Here is a 21,853-nt window from a genome sequence, read left to right as displayed (position 1 = left end):
CATCGAGCGTGCGTCCGCAACTGGTTGTGGCCCCCATCAAGTGATCTTTTGACCAATGCGGCCCTCGCCCCAAGTTGAGTTCGACACCCCTGCTCTAGGCCCATGAGGGGCCATTTCTCTCCACTGTATCCCCACTGAGGAGTCCATCTTCCCCATAGACCAGACAAGTGGCCATTTGGTTCTACTGACTGAGTGTTTGCTGCAAAGACACTCAGCGTTGTGAGCTTTTATAGATTGCCTATTTTCACAATGTTTGTCCCGGCCCACAGTTTGGGAACCACTACCCTTATAGGGGACTTATTTTTATTATTATTATTGCCAGACACCTTTACAAAAAAAAAGGGCAGACATTTCTCTGTAAATTTATTCCATGATTTGTGTAATATTCCCATGCAGTCTATCACTTGTCAGCCATGCTTTTACAAATGTCACATGACAGTACCACCCAGTAATAATGAATATATTCCTTATTGTTATGGTACCAAAATAAATCTCCTGAAAGCTTCAACAGAATGTGAATTGTGTATAGGTGATGAATTCACCTATACAGCAGTACGGCATTATAAAAAAGGGAAATGTCCTATTACACTGTTATAACCTTATAAACAATTGCTTTAATATATCATTGTACTTTTATATAATTTATATATGCTAATTGGATTCCTAGATAACCAAAACATAGGGTTAGACACCAAAATTATTTTTCTAGGATGAATAATGGAGGAGTAATGGTATTTTAAGAACTGGCGGCGGCCATATTGAAAATAACACCTTTCGGGTGGTCAAACTTTGGTAAACTTTTAGTATGTTATTAAGGACACCTAATACTACAAAAAAAAGTTGAGAAACCTTTTGTTGCAATTTTTTTAGGGTCAAACCATATTTTTACCCGCCTACAAATCAATTAAGTAGGCAGCAATAAAGGTGAAAATATTAGATTCCGGGACAGTGTTCCTTCCACGCGCTACGTCCAACCAGGGAAACTCCCCCCTGTCAGGTGTAAAGGAGCAACTTGGACACTCACGCATGAAGGAAGCATGAGTTCAAGTCCGTTGCTCTCCCCTTGTCCCCCATAAATGGGGACTAGGTTGGTGGAGGGTGTGTAGAGCCCAATAGATGATTGACACAGGGGTGAAAAATGGGTTACAAAATCTTGGGATGAAAAAAAAACAAGCTTACAGACAAATTAAATGTGGTGTTTTTTCCCTAGTTTTTTCTGTCCCATTATAGTGTGAAGGATGAGAAGGGAACTTTCTCGCAGGGTGGAGCGGATGGGCTTCATGCTGGTTGGAGCAATTGCTGCGTTGTGCTTGGTCGTCCTTCTTAGGCAAAGCCCTCCTACCAACGGCACCGCGGGAGAAGTCAAAGCAGGTCCGAGGATTACGGCAGCCAAGCAAAGCACCTCCTCTCCATCTTCCTGGCCATTAACCTGCCAGAGGAACACGTCCATCATGGCACTGATGGCAGACAACGTGACAGGCTTCTCCACTTTTCCCGCGCACATCCAAGACTTCCTGTACTACCGCCACTGCCGTCACTTCCCACTGCTGCTGGACGTCCCTGATAAATGTGGAGGTCCGGAACGATCCGGGGACGTCTTCCTCCTGCTGGTCATTAAGAGCTCCCCTGAGAACTACGAGCGACGAGAGGTGCTGCGTAAGACCTGGGGAGAGGAGAGGATAGAGAGGGGCCAGCAGATCCGTAGGCTGTTCCTCGTGGGAACAACAGGCAGTGGGTTCGAGCGGCAGAGGCTGAATCAGATGCTAGAACTGGAACAACGCGAGCACGGAGACATCTTGCAGTGGGACTTCAACGACTCCTTCTTCAACCTCACTCTGAAGCAGGTCCTGTTCCTGGAGTGGATGGACAGGAAGTGTCCACACGTCCACTTCCTCCTCAACGGGGACGACGACATTTTTGCCAACACGGACAACATGGTGGAGTACTTCCTTGGCAGCAACAAGGACGGAAACAGCAGCACACACCTCTTCGTAGGGCAACTGAATACGGGCATGATGCCCATCCGTGATCCGCCATCAAGCAAATACTATGTCCCTGTTCAGGTGCAGCAGTCAAACGAGTACCCTCCATACTGTAGCGGTGGGGGGTTCCTCCTGTCAGGATATACAGCCTCTGTCATATACAACATGTCCAAGAACATGCCTCTTCACCCCATCGATGACGTGTACATGGGGATGTGTTTGGCCCAAGCAGGGCTCAAGCCTGCTCACCATGTGGGTGTCATGACTTTCGGGCTGAAAGTTTTCCCATCGAAAAAGATAGATCCCCATCACCCCTGCTTTTACAGGGATATTATGTTGGTACACCGTTTTATGCCGCTTCAGATATACCTCATGTGGCACAAGGTACGAGACCCTAACATAAAATGTGGGCCCTCACATTTCACCTTTTAGGTCAGGGCTCGGCAAGTTCATTTAGCATCGGGGCAAGACTTTTCCATAAGGCATTTGATGGCGATGTGTGTATGTGTATGTGTATGTGTATGTGTATGTGTATGTGTATACAGTATATGCCTACAGTAGCTTATACGTTTCGTCTAGGGATGTCCCGATCGGATCGGGTGATCAGAAATCGGAGCCTATATATCATGTCATTTTCAAATGATTGGGATCGGGAGAAATAAATCTGAGATTTTCTTTTTTTATTTCAATAAAATAGTGTGTCTAAATAGGCTTGTGTCTAATGTAAATATCAAAGAAAGATGTATAAACAATGATTTTGTGAAAACTGTCATGTTTATACTTGTTTGTCCTCCTGGGGCACTAGTTCCAGCAATGGCAAACACTTGGTCTCAAATATCATGCAACAAAGACACTCACAGGGGTGTGAAATAGACCCATGATGAAAACAATTAAAGGAATGCAACCCCCACTATGCAGTATGCATGATATGATGTCTTGCTGTAGTTGCAAGATTCACTCAATTTAATTAACCAATAAATCATTATTTTTGCTATGATTCCCTGCTTTCATAATATGACATGAAAATCCACAATGACAGTCCTTCTATAGTTCTAATAAAAGTAGTCACATATTTTTGCCTTTGAATAATTGAAAGGTAACAGACTAGACTAGAGTGACATACATTTCTCACATGGCATAAGTGTTGTATTATTTAAAATATAAAGATCGGATCGGGAAAAATCGGTATCGGCATGTCTCAAAATCAGCTAAGCTATTTTCTAAAAACGAAAACTTGTGAAATGGGGACATTCTGTAAAATTAGTAGTTTCTACGTTTGGTACTTTCGGTACATTTTTATACCAATACTTTTGTACTTTTACTCAATTCCATTTGAATATGGGACATCCACTTGTAACAGAGTACATCTATGTTGAGAGTACTTTTTACATCACTGCTTCTACCTTCAGCTGGCTGAAGCACACTGGACTATTCTTTGTACATCACGTGGTATAATGCATTATCTCTGTGGTCATGTGTTCTTCATGTTTTGTGGTCATGTGTTCTTCATGATTTGTGGTCATGTGTTCTTTATGTTTTATAAATCTTGAATGGTAGGTCATACAAAGATTATTATTCTTTGTACCTGGATCTCTTGGATCATGACACGACTTATAGGACTTGTTTGAACGCTGTGCCAGATTACCCTAATTATTATGATTAATTAATTATCTTTCTTTAAATCCCACAGCATACAGATTTTGTCCAAAACTCACACAAATCGGTACACATTAGCTCCGGGGTCATGTGATCAAGATAAGTTTGAGATAAGTCAGATCTATGACCAAAGGTTCTGTATAGTCAGCCTGGCCTGGCGGAGGCCCTATATGATCTCTCGAGGAGCACACTTTTCTATTCTGTTTCTATTCTGTTCTGTTCCAATTATTTTGTAACCTTGTTTTGATAAGTGCTTTATAAAACTACATTATAATTAATATATTATTGCTGTCCGGAACAGAAGAGACCACCTAACTTCATGTTTGTTTTTGTTGTCGTAAATCAATGCTATTGAACACTGTTTGTGTGTTGGTTAAAAAAAAACTATGGATTAATGGAAAGTATTAAAAAGTGCTTCGGTGAAAACCTAACTCATTTGGATCCTAAAAATATAAGGCAAACCAGCTAACTCCTTTTGAATTGTGAAACTCTATGCAGTACAGAGATCAATAGTGTGGAGAGGGGAGGTGTATACCGCCATCTAGTGGCTGAATGTTGTCTATATGGTACTTTTACATTGTTTTGGCACGCAGATTTGCCATGATTACTTAATACATAGTTTGCTTGATTACTGAAAGAAAGAAAGAAAGAAAGAAAGAAAGAAAGGAATAACGGCCATGAAGAAAGGCCTACATAGTGTTGCCACCAAGCCAATCATAAATCCACCCTGTCACAACTTTAACAACACCACAACATATACAGCCTAGTATATGTATACTGTGCCTTCAATTCCAGAGCCAGAAACAGTTAACTGAACATTTCCTTTCCTTCCTACACAACATACAGCACAATATGACAACAATCCATCAACAGCATGAATCACATAGACAACACAATCAGTAGCAATAAGAAAACAAATAAATAAACATGGTTCCTACCCTGAGATGTCTTCTGGCTCCCAGTGTCGATGGCAGTGACTGGCCTCATTCTCCTGGCTGCTGTCTTCTCGCTCACCCTCAGTAGCCCTCCATACAGATGTTTGTCGGTAACGTGTTCATACTGGTTGATGTTTAGTGCTGCACATAGCATTCTGGTGTACCCGTGTACATGGCTGCTATGGTCCGGAGCACTGTAGGGTTGGAAGGGACACCTACCCTGAGAATGAAACACAAAGAAACAAAAAGTGGTTTATATTGGATAGTTGACAGATATTCAACGTATTAGTATAAGTAATTACAATTTTCAAGCTTCTATAACAGATGAGAAATAGAACTTCACACTCACACACACACACACACACACACACACACATTGACCACTGCAACAGACAGCCAGACAGAGACACACTCTCTCTCTCACACACACACACACACACACACACACACACACACACACACACACACACACACACACACACACACACACACACACACACACACACACTCTACAGGGGGTGGGTATACTGTATGTGTGTATATATATCCTATGTTTTTATAACTTCAATTATGTTATAATTTAATTACTGTCATAACAGTAGGAGTGCATTTAGGCTACAAAAGAAAGCGTCAATGCCAAGGTTGAACATGTAGGCCTACTACTTGTTGTATAAACTGCATACATAATTGATGTTTTTTGGAAAATGATACATGATCAGATACAAAAGATATTAGGATATGAGGTGCCTATGAAGTGTGATTTTTTTGTACTTCGGAAACTTGATGGGGGGAAAGATACGAGGAGAGGATAGATATCTGGTAAACATTTTATTGGCGGCAGAAAAGAAAGCTATCACAAGAAAATGGGGACAGATGGAACCTCCAACACAGGGACAATGGGAGGACTTGATTCAGGAGATACATCTCATGGATCAACTGACACACCGTCTGAGACTGCAGGAAGAACTAATGGAGGACAAATGGTACAAATGGACAACATTTAAGACGGAACAGAAAGAATAAGGGTATGGGGGAATGAGGAACAACAGTAAATGCCTAGGAATATGTGACATGCACATTTTGATACGCAATGTTGACTTGTTGTTTATTTTCTTTTTCTTGTTTCATGTTTGTTTGTACTGTATGTGTGTTGCTATTGTTTTCTTTGTTCAAAACATTTATAAAAAATTAAGTGACAAAAAAAAATGTACAACATTCAGAGAAAATTACGGAACCTGATGCATTATGAGATTGTAGATGGTCTATTTTCAGCAAAGAGATTTGGTGTATTTGGGGTAAAAAAAAGATCTTAACCAAGCATAGAGCCCTGGGGGACCCCGGTCAACTATGTAGGGTTCAGGGCTTAAACTTTAGGTGGTTCATTGGTTGATTGGTCTGTTGCGCTACGTCAATTTCCACTAGATGGCAGCAGAGTCTTATTTTATGACAGGTTGTGATAGGCTACAGTAGAAGAAGTTAATTTAGGACCTTCTAGCAGTTAATTTCGTTTTATTAAAACACATTTCTTCCATGTAGCCCATGTTTTGTAATGGCATCATCATGCTATTATGCCCGTGGATATACATTAACAATGATAAATTAATATGATAATACCTTTTATTTATTTTTAATCCTCAGTGATGTATCCTGAGGTCAACGGGGTTTCGGGTCTACCCACATGGCCACATCATACCCCTCACTCAGGCGACCCAGCCGGGGTGATCAAGTCCCGACTTACGTCCCAGTAGCTACCCTTGATCAGTCCCATTAGGGAAAGACAGGGCCACACAATCCGTTGGAACTACTCCAGAACTACTCTGCCAGGGCTGGGAGGTAGGCCTAGGCTTCTGGGAAGGACTAGGCACTGTGGGTTGACTCCTGTCCTGGCCCCTCCTACGTCTCAGGTCCACTCCTGCTCTAACCAACATTAATTATGTTTGTTATTTACAGCTAGAAAGAGTAGTGGGGCGAGATGGAAAAGGGGCGACCGTACAACACACACCACAATCAGCAACTGCAGCAGCAAAGCAAAGCAAAAGAAAGTTTTCTACCCTGAGATGTCTTCTGGCTTCGTGATGGCCATAGTCAAATTTTGGATCCCTCTCTAGTCTAGGTCATCCTCGAATGAGCCCTCCAGTGACGTCTCCATAGTCATCTCCATCCTCCAAACATATGTCTTGCTTATTACCAAGACAATCCTCCCATGCATCTTTCTTTAGTATCTCCATGTAGGTAGGTAGTCTTCTGATCAATACCCATGTTTTGGGTATCATAGAACAGAGTTTGCTGGCTGGGAGCTCCCAGTGTTGATGGCAGTGACTGGCCTCATTCTCCTGGCTGCTCTGTTCTCGATCACCCTCAGTAGCCCTCCATACAGATGCTTACGCGTTAGGGGGCAGGGGTGAATAGTTCTTATAACTGTCAGCTCTTCTAGGAGCTAAAACATATATTTTGAGGTTCCAAACGGAGCTAGGCCTCACGCACACTGACAGTGTCAGATATAGCTACAAAAGACACAAAGATACAATGTTAATGCTAAAGCAGCAATTTGGAAAGAAAACGACCAAGCAAGGCAGTTTGTTGTGAGTCTTATCTTATATTTCAACTTATCTTATCTTTCAACCGTCAGCGTACATGGCTGTAGTGTAGCCTAGTTGTTTTGTAGGCCATAGTTTTAACTCCCTGGCAAAATTGACAAGTGTTACTAAAAGCTGGTCGTTTGCATCAAACACCTGCCAGTGCAGGTGTGGTGGTGGGGCGGCGACTCTGAAAACTTGGTGATATAAAAGAGCCAGCCCTGCTGCTTCTGTCTTGATTGATTGTGTTGTATTTGATCTAAGTCAAATACAAGTTACAATACCCGGAAATGACCACACCAGACAGCTACTTCAAACATGGCTCCATCTTCTAAACTGTACTCAAGACCATATGCACACAGTGGTCATCTTTCCACAAGTTAATGGCAGGGTGGAAACTAGCCGCAATTTGCCAATGACTACCCATACATCTAAACAGACAAAGTCCTATCTAATTGTATTAAATTATGTCAAACTCACTCAAATTGCAGCTGTACGAAAAGCTTGAATGATGCTTTCTATCTGCAAATTGTTTGTTTCATAAAAGTCCACGGTAGACATGTTATGAGCTACTTTATGTCAAGAAATTCCTTGCAGGTGATTGGAGTATTGGAGTTTGGAAGCGCTCTGATTAATCACAACAGTCCTGCGTACCACCTGTTTTGAATTTGCACATAATGCAGGAGGCAGCAGTATGTTGCATTACTGAAAGGGAGACACTCTATATGACTGAGAGTGCCTTTCTCACCATTGTGCTAAATAGGGAATCAATAATATATAACCCTCAGTTATATTCTATCAACATTTTCCTTTTTTTGGTTTGTTTGCTAAATATGTTTTTAATTATTTTATTTATATATATTTATATACATATATTATAAATAACATTATGTAACATTCCCCAAAACATTTGGAAAAAATGTCATGAATTAAAAATAAAAATCACAGTAAATTCACGAAGAAAAAAGAAAAATCTAAGAAATTCCATAAATTGGAAAACAAATGATGACGCGGCGTATTGTGCACTCGTAGATCTGGACATTTTCACTAGTTTGGGTGCCGGGCAAACTCTCTTTTGGGTCTACTTAACCTGAAAGCTTTGGGACACTAGCCTAGACTATACAATACATGCATGAGACTAGTAATATCAAACCTATAACTCGGTGGCCAACCAGTTGAGGGCGCTGTTGTACCACACATGGAGAAAGCCTCCCTCAGAGCTTCTCAACAAAACCTGGAGTGTGACTGTAGTCTGGTCTCTTGTTGTTGTAACATTTGTTCCATTTAACCCATTTAGACCTAAGTTTGATTCTACAAAATGTCTTCTAAATCATGACGGTTTTCATAAAAACCCTATAACCCTATGTCATTGATTCTCAAACTATTTCATATGTCATTGGCCGCCGACCCCCATCTGAAAATATGTAGTTCCAGGGACCCCAAGAAGCAAATAATTGAGTTAAAAACGTTCGCTCTGAAAGAATATATATTAAAAGATTTGCGACCACATTTTTACGATTAAAAAAAATAGCAGATCTACAAGCTCGTAGCGCACGCTATGAGCATGTAGATCTGTTATTTTTCAATAGCTAAAGTATGACATAATGCTTAAAGGACCACTTCACCACTTTTCAACCTATCTTCATATAATAGGTCCTCACTAATAATCATGAAAGAATGGCGCAATTTTGTTCTACTCTGTGTCTCATAGGAGGGCTGTGGGCAGTTCAGAAACCGTCTTCCAGTGACATCAGCGATGGGAACACAAGCTAATAGAAACTGCAGGCTTTCTAGTCCTGAAAAGTTGCAATGCGAAAATGGAAGCCACCGTTCTCACGATAATGAAAATCTAAACATCTTTGTAAAAAAAGTCTTGTTTAAAAAAAACTCTGCCTAATGATGATGTTTAACCAGAGGATGACAGCCAGCTGCTGTTTGTTAGATTTAGTTCCGTCGGTCTACTCAGCCTTGGTCAACTTGAATGAACCTCCACATTTGAGACGCGTCACGCTATGTCAAATTGTCAACCACTGATTTGTTACAGAAAAAACAAGCTGCCAAATATACGATGCTAAGTTAACTACTAATACTGTGATCATATATAATGTTTCAACAAAGTCAATGTTTAATCAATAGGTCTATAGAGGCCTGTCATTTAACCAAACGAACGCTAGTGTATCTACCTACCTGTATTTACTGCAGGGTGAACATTCAGCTATTTTCAGCAGAGAGAGAAAAAGGTGGGGACCTAGCAGAGAGCCTTGGGGAGCAACTGTAAAATAAGCACAGCATAAAGACTGGGTTTAAGCTGTGGTTAATGTCTGTACCGTTACCATACCGGGGGTTGGAAGGGAAGCACAGCATAAAGACTGGGTTTAAGCTGTGGTTAATGTCTGTACCGTTACCATACCGTTACCATACCGTTACCACAGCATAAAGACTGGGTTTAAGCTGTGGTTAATGTCTGTACCGTTACCATACCGGGGGTTGGAAGGGAAGCACAGAATAAAGACTGGGTTTAAGCTGTGGTTAATGTCTGTACCGTTACCATACCGTTACCATACCGTTACCACAGCATAAAGACTGGGTTTAAGCTGTGGGTAATGTCTGTACCGTTACCATACCGGGGGTTGGAAGGGAAGCACAGCATAAAGACTGGGTTTAAGCTGTGGTTAATGTCTGTACCGTTACCATACCGGGGGTTGGAAGGGAAGCACAGCATAAAGACTGGGTTTAAGCTGTGGTTAATGTCTGTACCGTTACCATACCGGGGGTTGGAAGGGAAGCACCACAATGGAGACAGAGATAATACACTAACTCATAATCTGGCATGACAAAGTAAAGACAAAATGACGAATGTCACCCACTTTGTTTTGATTTGACAATTGAGTTTAAAGGTTTCTCCATTCACACTGCAGTGTACCGTAGGTTCAGAAATCACAACAGAATCAGGTGACCAATAATGAAGAATATCGGATGCACCCATATGGAAATTCTTCGCCGATAGCGATGTTTAAAATAACAATTTAGCCGATACCGATACAGATTTAGTTTATTTAGTTTTTGTTGTTTTTATTTCTCCCTTTTGTGCCATGGAAACAAATACATCTTCAATACAAGAAATAACGGTTCAGAATCTATACAGTTGCAGATAACTAGCACACCAACATCCAACGCAAAATGCATGCCTATCAACAACAGATAAATATCGCCTACTGCCATCGGTTAATGTCAGTATTATTTGCAGATATTGACCGATAACGGCAAATATCGGCCGATATCGACATGTGGCAAATACACGGGTGCATTCCTAATGAAGAATGAAAACAGGATTTTCTACAATAAAAAGACGAAAGAACACTAATGATGGCCAATTTATAGCCGCGTAGGCCTAATACACGATACTATGTGCAACAGCGTACATCAAGCCCAGGCATCGATTCCTATTCCACGGTTACCCTTATTCCATTCTCTTACTTTATCCAATCTTCCATCAGGTTAGCTGATACACAGTACTGATTGCATTCGACTGCAGTTTCCCTCTTTAGTCGACACGCAAGCTTGTACATCTGCTAATTTCCCTGAATGTTTGTACATCTGCTAATTTCCCTGAATGTTTGTACATCTGCTAATTTCCCTGAATGTTTGCCCCATGCAGAATAGGGAGGCTATAGAGCGTCGCAGTCCCGCCCCCTCGAGAGACCCGGAAAATAAATCCCCGTTCATTTTCCTCATAGACTTTTCAGAAAGTATTTACATGAAGACGTTTACGCCGCGGACAAAGACAACTCTTGTCGTGACAAATCATGACAACAAACACAATGTTTTGGGCCAAACAAATAATTAGAAAGTAGAACGGCAGGTTACAACACTTCTTTTTGTTGTTTTTCTTCTTTGTAATTATTTGTTTGGTCCAAAATATTGTGTTTGTTGTCATGATTTGTCACGACTCGAGTTGGCTTCGTATACGACGCTTAAAAGGTCTTCAAAAAAATACCTTTTGAAATGTCTATGGGGAAAATGCATTGGGATTCATTTCCTGGGCCTGGCGTCGTCATGAAAGGGGGCGACGCTCTGTATGGGTTCAACTGTTGGAACAAGAACCATAGCCTCGCTCTGACCTTCACGTCCTTAACTTCACCTTCATCACGTCAGAAGAGTGATTCTCTCCAGCACATACGTAGAGACATGACCCCAGCAACAATACAACCCATACCACAGTACGTCAGAACTGGATTCAGCATCACATCCTTTAGGATGGAGGCCTTTATTGGCCCTTGGCAGCACTGAGCTCTCTGCCGGGCCCCAGAGAGGGAACAATGGAACATTTGGCAGGTCTCCTCGACCCGGGCCGGAACAACACTGTGACACTGTATGAATGGATGGTAAATTATCAGCACTGACCCAGAGGGAGAACACAAACACCAACGACCACTGGGGCAAAGACTGAGGAACTGATGAACCACAGGGGGCAGCACACTGCCCCACTGGGGCAAAGACTGAGGAACTGATGAACCACAGGGGGCAGCACACTGCCCCACTGGGGCAAAGACTGAGGAACTGATGAACCACAGGGGGCAGCACACTGCCCCACTGGGGCAAAGACTGAGGAACTGATGAACCACAGGGGGCAGCACACTGCCCCACTGGGGCAAAGACTGAGGAACTGATGAACCACAGGGGGCAGCACACTGCCCCACTGGGGCAAAGACTGAGGAACTGATGAACCACAGGGGGCAGCACACTGCCCCACTGGGGCAAAGACTGAGGAACTGATGAACCACAGGGGGCAGCACACTGCCCCACTGGGGCAAAGACTGAGGAACTGATGAACCACAGGGGGGCAGCACACTGCCCCACTGGGGCAAAGACTGAGGAACTGATGAACCACAGTGGGGCAGCACACTGCCCCACTGGGGCAAAGACTGAGGAACTGATGACCCACAGGGGGCAGCACACTGCCCCACTGGGGCAAAGACTGAGGAACTGATGAACCACAGCGGGCAGCACACAAGGGGGGACAACAACAACAAAAGGTTACTTTGCAGTGCCACAGAGACAATATTTTCTATGTAGAAGTCTTATCTTTTGGACAAAAGTCTCAAAAGCTTTATCATGTTGCATAAAATCATAAAGCATTTTCAAGACCATGTCGAAACAAGTCCTCACTTTCACACATTGTCTCGGCGTGTGTGTTGTTGTTCTCAATGTACTGTCAGTCAAACTGCTCATACAGTATCTATCTAGACATTATCCTGTAAGTTTAAGTGTACTAGACCAGAGGTGTCCAAAGGGTGTGTGTGTGTGTGTGTGTGGCTCACAAGGTTGCCAGTAAGAAATCATAAATGAATGGAGAAAAAAGAAGAAAAAGGAAAGAATATACTGTGTATAAATTGAATTGAGAGTCTGTCCAGCGCTTCAGTGAGGTGCATAAAGTTAATGCGAGGCCAAAACAAATGTATTATGGAATACTGTAATCAAATATTGTTCATTTTTATTGACTGTCCACGTCAAACGGTGAATACCAGCGGTCAAAGGGCTTTTATTGCAGATGATTAAAGTACAGTGTCCTTTGTCCTTTTGATAATCTTTGCTTTTATATTGTTCATGCAGTATAAATGAATCTGTCCAACAGCAACACAGTTCCCTAAAAGATGATCGTCCGTGCCAACTTCATTCCATTCACACACACACACACACACACACACACACACACACACACACACACACACACACACACACACACACACACACACACACACACACACACACACACACACACACACACACACACACACACACACACACACACAGTGCTGTACATTTATGACAAATGCATCGATGACACTTTTAGATCCAAACGTCTCTGCACAGAGGTCAGCTTTGGTAATGTATGTTTAATTATTCTGCCGTTTTAAAGATACAGCCTATATAAACCATTGCAATTTCTAAAACCCAGGTGCTGCAAATAATGATTTTATAGAAGAGAGGATTAGTTTTAAATCACATTTGTTCCATGAATGAATTGACAATGTTCATTTCAGCCGTACAAGTAAACTATAAGAATCATATACAGTAGTTTTGACCTTCATTCATTCATACCAGTATGGTATGCATTATGCAAATCAACATGCATTTACTTGAAACTTGCCAAGTCATTTTTGGATCGAATCCCTTTGTCATTATTCAAATTAACATTTTCAATTTTAGACACCAAGAGACACCAATGATTAATAATTGTAACTACGAGAGTCTCTAAGAGAAGCTCAACCGACCTTTTTGTATATAGAGTACATTGTACTGTATATCACAAGACAGTAATAAACCTTTGAGGTGAGTGGTAAACGAAACCAAAGTGGATACGGAGCAGCAGCGTGTCTGTAAAGTAGAATATGTCCCGATAATCCAGAATTTATAAGACGTTTGCTTCAACAATTGTGGTGGAATTCATGGCCAATCAGTGATAGGAAATAGGGGCTCAGAGACACTACTTAAAAGGTGATTTGATACATGAAGGGACAAGGGAGAAGTACAAGGGAGAGGCTGTCTGGTAATCAGAAGGTCACTGCTTTTCGTTTTTGTGTTTTTATTACATTTTTTGTTAAAAGAAAAAAGGGGGTACCATGGTTGCTGAGGGGTGGAGGGAAGGTGGCAGGGTTTAACAAGCTTACAGACAAATGAAATGTGGTGTTTTTTCCTTTCATGACAGGAGACATGTGACAAATGTTCCTTTTTGACCCACTCGGTGTTGTGATATACAACATGATATGTGTATGAGTGCCTATGCTGTGTACTTGTACGTAATATACAAATGTACAGGATATGTATGATGTACTGCTATGAACTGTAACATACTGACTTTCTGGTTAGCCACTGAAACCATCTCAGAGAGCAAGGCCACTTGCTGCTAGCGCCAATGTTATTGTTATGTCTCAGTGGCACGTCATGAGGACACAAGGATCCAGCTCTATATATGCTTCTGTATGTGTGTAATAAATTGTGAACCTTTGGCGAGATACTGTCTGAGTGTCCCGTTATTATTGTTCTCCCGGGCCCGTCGATCGCCGCCGTTACCACAGGAATAATTCAGTTGGATTATCACACACCACCCAGCCTGCACACACACTACCGGTCTGCCAGAACCGGACCAGGGTCCATACTTGAGATTACAACACTCGGTACGTTCAGGTGTCATGTATTTGACAAAGTCAGTTATTGTATATTTGTATATTTGGTGCCCCTGGGTGGGACACCAAATACACAATTCAGTGATTGTGTGTGCAATCAATTCATAGTTAGATAATCTTTTCTGTTGCGCACTGAAAGGGTTGTGTGGTGCTTGAAACATATAGTAGTCGGTAGTATTACTAGGTCTGAACAAGGCTGATTTTGCCACGCTTTCTGTTCAGGGTTGACTATTATGTAGAACTTCACTATAGAGTGCAGGGGGGCGTCTTGATAGGCGTGCTCCTCACTAGAGTGTGGTTGAGGTTACCTCAAGTTAAAGAAATGTAAACCAAGGTAATTCTGGTGTTCCCTGAGCGAGAGACAAAATAAAGTTTATCTTAGGAGAAATAAAAGGGTAGAAAAACAATAGTATGGTTGCCCATAGGCAACCACACTAAGAATAATAAATAAATAAATAAAGCGGTACTTTACCATTGGAAAAAGAAAATTAAGAGGAAAATAACAGTCATCAGAGATGTTGTCATGATTTAAGTTTTTCTAATGCTGTGGATAAGACGTCAAGTGTGTTTTCTTGTGCCCCATTGGATCGAGCTATAGAGAGTTCCAGAGAGATCATGTCACTGCTTTTCAATAGTTTTTTCTGTCCCATTATAGTGTGAAGGATGAGAAGGAAACTTTCTCGCAGGGTGGAGCGGATGGGCTTCATGCTGGTTGGAGCAACTGCTGCGTTGTGCTTGGTCGTCCTTCTTAGGCAAAGCCCTCCTACCAACGGCACCGCGGGAGAAGTCAAAGCAGGTCCGAGGATTACGGCAGCCAAGCAAAGCACCTCCTCTCCATCTTCCTGGCCATTAACCTGCCAGAGGAACACGTCCATCATGGCACTGATGGCAGACAACGTGACAGGCTTCTCCACTTTTCCCGCGCACGTCCAAGACTTCCTGTACTACCGCCACTGCCGTCACTTCCCACTGCTGCTGGACGTCCCTGATAAATGTGGAGGGCCGGAACGATCCGGGGACGTCTTCCTCCTGCTGGTCATTAAGAGCTCCCCTGAGAACTACGAGCGACGAGAGGTGCTGCGTAAGACCTGGGGAGAGGAGAGGATAGAGAGGGGCCAGCAGATCCGTAGGCTGTTCCTCGTGGGAACAACAGGCAGTGGGTTCGAGCGGCAGAGGCTGAATCAGATGCTAGAACTGGAACAACGCGAGCACGGAGACATCTTGCAGTGGGACTTCAACGACTCCTTCTTTAACCTCACTCTGAAGCAGGTCCTGTTCCTGGAGTGGATGGACAGGAAGTGTCCACACGTCCACTTCCTCCTCAACGGGGACGACGACATTTTTGCCAACACGGACAACATGGTGGAGTACTTCCTTGGCAGCAACAAGGACGGAAACAGCAGCACACACCTCTTCGTAGGGCAACTGAATACGGGCATGATGCCCATCCGTGATCCGCCATCAAGCAAATACTATGTCCCTGTTCAGGTGCAGCAGTCAAACGAGTACCCTCCATACTGTAGCGGTGGGGGGTTCCTCCTGTCAGGATATACAGCCTCTGTCATATACAACATGTCCAAGAACATGCCTCTTCACCCCATCGATGACGTGTACATGGGGATGTGTTTGGCCCAAGCAGGGCTCAAACCTGCTCACCATGTGGGTGTCATGACTTTGGGGCTGAAGGTCCCATCGAAAAAGATAGATCCCCATCACCCCTGCTTTTACAGGGAGATTCTGTTGGTACACCGTTTTATGCCGCTTCAGATATACCTCATGTGGCACAAGGTACGAGACCCTAACATAAAATGTGGGTCCTCACATTTCACCTTTTAGGTCAGGGCTCGGCAAGTTCATTTAGCATCGGGGCAAGACTTTTCCATAAGGCATTTGATGGCGATGTGTGTATGTGTATGTGTGTGTATGTGTGTGTGTGTGTGTGTGTGTGTGTGTGTGTGTGTGTGTGTGTGTGTGTGTGTGTGTGTGTGTGTGTGTGTGTGTGTGTATACAGTATATGCCTACAGTAGCTTATACGTTTCGTCTAGGGATGTCCCGATCGGATCGGGTGATCGGAAATCGGAGCCTATATATCATGTCATTTTCAAATGATTGGGATCGGGAGAAATAAATCTGAGATTTTCTTTTTTTTATTTCAATAAAATAGTGTGTCTAAATAGGCTTGTGTCTAATGTAAATATCAAAGAAAGATGTATAAACAATGATATTTTGTGAAAACTGTCATGTTTATACTTGTTTGTCCTCCTGGGGCACTAGTTCCAGCAATGGCAAACACTTGGTCTCAAATATCATGCAACAAAGACTGTCAGAGGTGTGAAATAGACCCATGATGAAAACAATTAAAGGAATGCAACCCCCACTATGCAGTATGCATGATATGATGTCTTGCTGTAGTTGCAAGATTCACTCAATTTAATTAACCAATAAATCATTATTTTTGCTATGATTCCCTGCTTTCATAATATGACATGAAAATCCACAATGACAGTCCTTCTATAGTTCTAATAAAAGTAGTCACATATTTTTGCCTTTGAATAATTGAAAGGTAACAGACTAGACTAGAGTGACATACATTTCTCACATGGCATAAGTGTTGTATTATTTAAAATATAAAGATCGGATCGGGAAAAATCGGTATCGTCTCAAAATCAGCTAAGCTATTTTCTAAAAACGAAAACTTGTGAAATGGGGACATTCTGTAAAATTAGTAGTTTCTACGTTTGGTACTTTCGGTACATTTTTATACCAATACTTTTGTACTTTTACTCAATTCCATTTGAATATGGGACATCCACTTGTAACAGAGTACATCTATGTTGAGAGTACTTTTTACATCACTGCTTCTACCTTCAGCTGGCTGAAGCACACTGGACTATTCTTTGTACATCACGTGGTATAATGCATTATCTCTGTGGTCATGTGTTCTTCATGTTTTGTGGTCATGTGTTCTTCATGTTTTGTGGTCATGTGTTCTTCATGTTTTGTGGTCATGTGTTCTTCATGATTTGTGGTCATGTGTTCTTTATGTTTTATAAATCTTGAATGGTAGGTCATACAAAGATTATTATTCTTTGTACCTGGATCTCTTGGATCATGACACGACTTATAGGACTTGTTTGAACGCTGTGCCAGATTACCCTAAGTATTATGATTAATTAATTATCTTTCTTTAAATCCCACAGCATACAGATTTTGTCCAAAACTCACACAAATCGGTACACATTAGCTCCGGGGTCATGTGTTCAAGATAAGTTTGAGATAAGTCAGATCTATGACCAAAGGTTCTGTATCGTCAGCCTGGCCTGGCGGAGGCCCTATATGATCTCTCGAGGAGCACACTTTTCTATTCCGTTTCTGTTCTGTTCTGTTCCAATTATTTTGTAACCTTGTTTTGATAAGTGCTTTATAAAATTGCGTTATAATTAATATATTATTGCTGTCCGGAACAGAAGAAACCACCTAACTTCATGTTTGTTTTTGTTGTCGTAAATCAATGCTATTGAACACTGTTTGTGTGTTGGTTAAAAAAACCAATGGATTAATGGAAAGTATTAAAAAGTGCTTCGGTGAAAACCTAACTCATTTGGATCCTAAAAATATAAGGCAAACCAGCTAACTCCTTTTGAATTGTGAAACTCTATGCAGTACAGAGATCAATAGTGTGGAGAGGGGAGGTGTATACCGCCATCTAGTGGCTGAATGTTGTGATTATGCTACTTTTACATTGTTTTGGCACGCATATTTGCCATGATTACTTAATACATAGTTTGCTTGATTACTGAAAGAAAGAAAGAAAGAAAGAAAGAAAGGAATAACGGCCATGAAGAAAGGCCTACATAGTGTTGCCACCAAGCCAATCATAAATCCACCCTGTCACAACTTTAACAACACCACAACATATACAGCCTAGTATATGTATACTGTGCCTGCAATTCCAGAGCCAGAAACAGTTAACTGAACATTTCCTTTCCTTCCTACACAACATACAGCACAATATGACAACAATCCATCAACAGCATGAATCACATACACAACACAATCAGTAGCAATAAGAAAACAAATAAATAAACATGGTTCCTACCCTGAGATGTCTTCTGGCTCCCAGTGTCGATGGCAGTGACTGGCCTCATTCTCCTGGCTGCTGTCTTCTCGCTCACCCTCAGTAGCCCTCCATACAGATGTTTGTTGACTGGCCTCATTCTCCTGGCTGCTGTCTTCTCGCTCACCCTCAGTAGCCCTCCATACAGATGTTTGTCGGTAACGTGTTCATCCTGGTTGATGTTTAGTGCTGCACATAGCACCCTCAGTAGCCCTCCATACAGATGTTTGTCGGTAACGTGTTCATCCTGGTTGATGTTTAGTGCTGCACATAGCATGCTGGTGTACCCGTGTACATGGCTGCTATGGTCCGGAGCACTGTAGGGTTGGAAGGGACACCTACCCTGAGAATGAAACACAAAGAAACAAAAAGTGGTTTATATTGGATAGTTGACAGATATTCAACGTATTAGTATAAGTAATTACAATTTTCAAGCTTCTATAACAGATGAGAAATAGAACTTCACACTCACACACACACACATTGACCACTGCAACAGACAGCCAGACAGAGACACACTCTCTCTCTCTCTCACACACACACACACACACACACACACACACACACACACACACACACACACACACACACACACACACACACACACACACACACACACACACACACACACACACACACACACACACACACACATACACACAAGCAACACACACACACACACACACACACACACACACTCTACAGGGGGTGGGTATACTGTATGTGTGTATATATATCCTATGTTTTTATAACTTCAATTATGTTATAATTTAATTACTGTCATAACAGTAGGAGTGCATTTAGGCTACAAAAGAAAGCGTCAATGCCAAGGTTGAACATGTAGGCCTACTACTTGTTGTATAAACTGCATACATAATTGATGTTTTTTGGAAAATGATACATGATCAGATACAAAAGATATTAGGATATGAGGTGCCTATGAAGTGTGATTTTTTTGTACTTCGGAAACTTGATGGGGGGAAAGATACGAGGAGAGGATAGATATCTGGTAAACATTTTATTGGCGGCAGGAAAGAAAGCTATCACAAGAAAATGGGGACAGATGGAACCTCCAACACAGGGACAATGGGAGGACTTGATTCAGGAGATACATCTCATGGATCAACTGACACACCGTCTGAGACTGCAGGAAGAACTAATGGAGGACAAATGGTCCAAATGGACAACATTTAAGACGGAACAGAAAGAATAAGGGTATGGGGGAATGAGGAACAACAGTAAATGCCTAGGAATATGTGACATGCACCTTTTGATACGCAATGTTGACTTTAGTTTATTTTCTTTTTCTTGTTTCATGTTTGTTTGTACTGTATGTGTGTTGCTATTGTTTTCTTTGTTCAAAACATTTATAAAAAATTAAGTGACAAAAAAAAACTGCATACATGTACAACATTCAGAGAAAATTACGGAACCTGATGCATTATGAGATTGTAGATGGTCTATTTTCAGCAAAGAGATTTGGTGTATATGGGGTAAAAAAAAGATCTTAACCAAGCATAGAGCCCTAGGGGACCCTATTACCCTAACTATGTAGGGTTCAGGGCTTAAACTTTAGGTGGTTCATTGGTTGATTGGTCTGTTGCGCTACGTCAATTTCCACTAGATGGCAGCAGAGTCTTATTTTACGACAGGTTGTGATAGGCTACAGTAGAAGAAGTTAATTTAGGACCTTCTAGCAGTTAATTTCGTTTTATTAAAACACATTTCTTCCATGTAGCCCATGTTTTGTAATGGCATCATCATGCTATTATGCCCGTGGATATACATTAACAATGATAAATTAATATGATAATACCTTTTATTTATTTTTAATCCTCAGTGATGTATCCTGAGGTCAACGGGGTTTCGGGTCTACCCACATGGCCACATCATACCCCTCACTCAGGCGACCCAGCCGGGGTGATCAAGTCCCGACTTACGTCCCAGTAGCTACCCTTGATCAGTCCCATTAGGGAAAGACAGGGCCACACAATCCGTTGGAACTACTCCAGAACTACTCTGCCAGGGCTGGGAGGTAGGCCTACGCTTCTGGCGCATGGAAGGACTAGGCACTGTGGGTTGACTCCTGTCCTGGCCCCTCCTACGTCTCAGGTCCACTCCTGCTCTAACCAACATTAATTATGTTTGTTATTTACAGCTAGAAAGAGTAGTGGGGCGAGATGGAAAAGGGGCGACCGTACAACACACACCACAATCAGCAACTGCAGCAGCAAAGCAAAGCAAAAGAAAGTTTTCTACCCTGAGATGTCTTCTGGCTTCGTGATGGCCATAGTCAAATTTTGGATCCCTCTCTAGTCTAGGTCATCCTCGAATGAGCCCTCCAGTGGCGTCTCCATAGTCATCTCCATCCTCCAAACATATGTCTTGCTTATTACCAAGACAATCCTCCCATGCATCTTTCTTTAGTATCTCCATGTAGGTAGGTAGTCTTCTGATCAATACCCATGTTTTGGGTATCATAGAACAGAGTTTGCTGGCTGGGAGCTCCCAGTGTTGATGGCAGTGAATGGCCTCATTCTCCTGGCTGCTCTGTTCTCGATCACCCTCAGTAGCCCTCCATACAGATGCTTACGCGTTAGGGGGCAGGGGCGAATAGTTCTTATAACTGTCAGCTCTTCTAGGAGCTAAAACATAGATTTTGAGGTTCCAAACGGAGCTAGGCCTCACGCACACTGGCAGTGGCAGATATAGCTACAAAAGACACAAAGATACAATGTTAATGCTAAAGCAGCAATTTGGAAAGAAAACGACCAAGCAAGGCAGTTTGTTGTGAGTCTTATCTTATATTTCAACTTATCTTATCTTTCAACTGTCAGCGTACATGGCTGTAGTGTAGCCTAGTTGTTTTGTAGGCCATAGTTTTAACTCCCTGGCAAAATTGACAAGTGTTACTAAAAGCTGGTCGTTTGCATCAAACACCTGTCAGTGCAGGTGTGGTGGTGGGGCGGCGACTCTGAAAACTTGGTGATATAAAAGAGCCAGCCCTGCTGCTTCTGTCTTGATTGATTGTGTTGTATTTGATCTAAGTCAAATACAAGTTACAATACCCGGAAATGACCATACCAGACAGCTACTTCAAACATGGCTCCATCTTCTAAACTGTACTCAAGACCATATGCACACAGTGGTCATCTTTCCACAAGTTAATGGCAGGGTGGAAACTAGCCGCAATTTGCCAATGACTACCCATACATCTAAACAGACAAAGTCCTATCTAATTGTATTAAATTATGTCAAACTCACTCAAATTGCAGCTGTACGAAAAGCTTGAATGATGCTTTCTATCTGCAAATTGTTTGTTTCATAAAAGTCCACGGTAGACATGTTATGAGCTACTTTATGTCAAGAAATTCCTTGCAGGTGATTGGAGTATTGGAGT

At 42.1% G+C, this 21,853-nt stretch overlaps 2 protein-coding genes across 2 annotated transcripts; both read left to right on the top strand.

Moving 5' to 3' along the window:
- Positions 1-1,238: 1,238 nt before the first annotated feature.
- On the top strand, positions 1,239-2,414 carry LOC310860840 (N-acetyllactosaminide beta-1,3-N-acetylglucosaminyltransferase 3-like; the record flags this gene model as incomplete). The annotated part of the gene is made up of 1 exon (XM_083768030.1): positions 1,239-2,414. One exon carries the CDS (start codon positions 1,239-1,241, stop codon positions 2,412-2,414), a length of 1,176 nt encoding a protein of 391 aa, XP_083624156.1.
- Positions 2,415-14,999: 12,585 nt separating this feature from the next.
- LOC310860839 (N-acetyllactosaminide beta-1,3-N-acetylglucosaminyltransferase 3-like) lies at positions 15,000-16,172 on the top strand (the record flags this gene model as incomplete). Its single annotated transcript, XM_083768029.1, has 1 exon — positions 15,000-16,172. The coding sequence occupies one exon, from the start codon at positions 15,000-15,002 to the stop codon at positions 16,170-16,172; it is 1,173 nt and encodes a 390-aa protein (XP_083624155.1).
- Between the last annotated feature and the right edge of the window lie 5,681 nt (positions 16,173-21,853).

Source organism: Protomyctophum parallelum (assembly GCF_964188405.1).
Source record: "Protomyctophum parallelum genome assembly, chromosome: 6".
NCBI classification, from domain to species: domain Eukaryota; kingdom Metazoa; phylum Chordata; class Actinopteri; order Myctophiformes; family Myctophidae; genus Protomyctophum; species Protomyctophum parallelum.
This window is presented reverse-complemented; position numbering and strand designations above follow the sequence as displayed.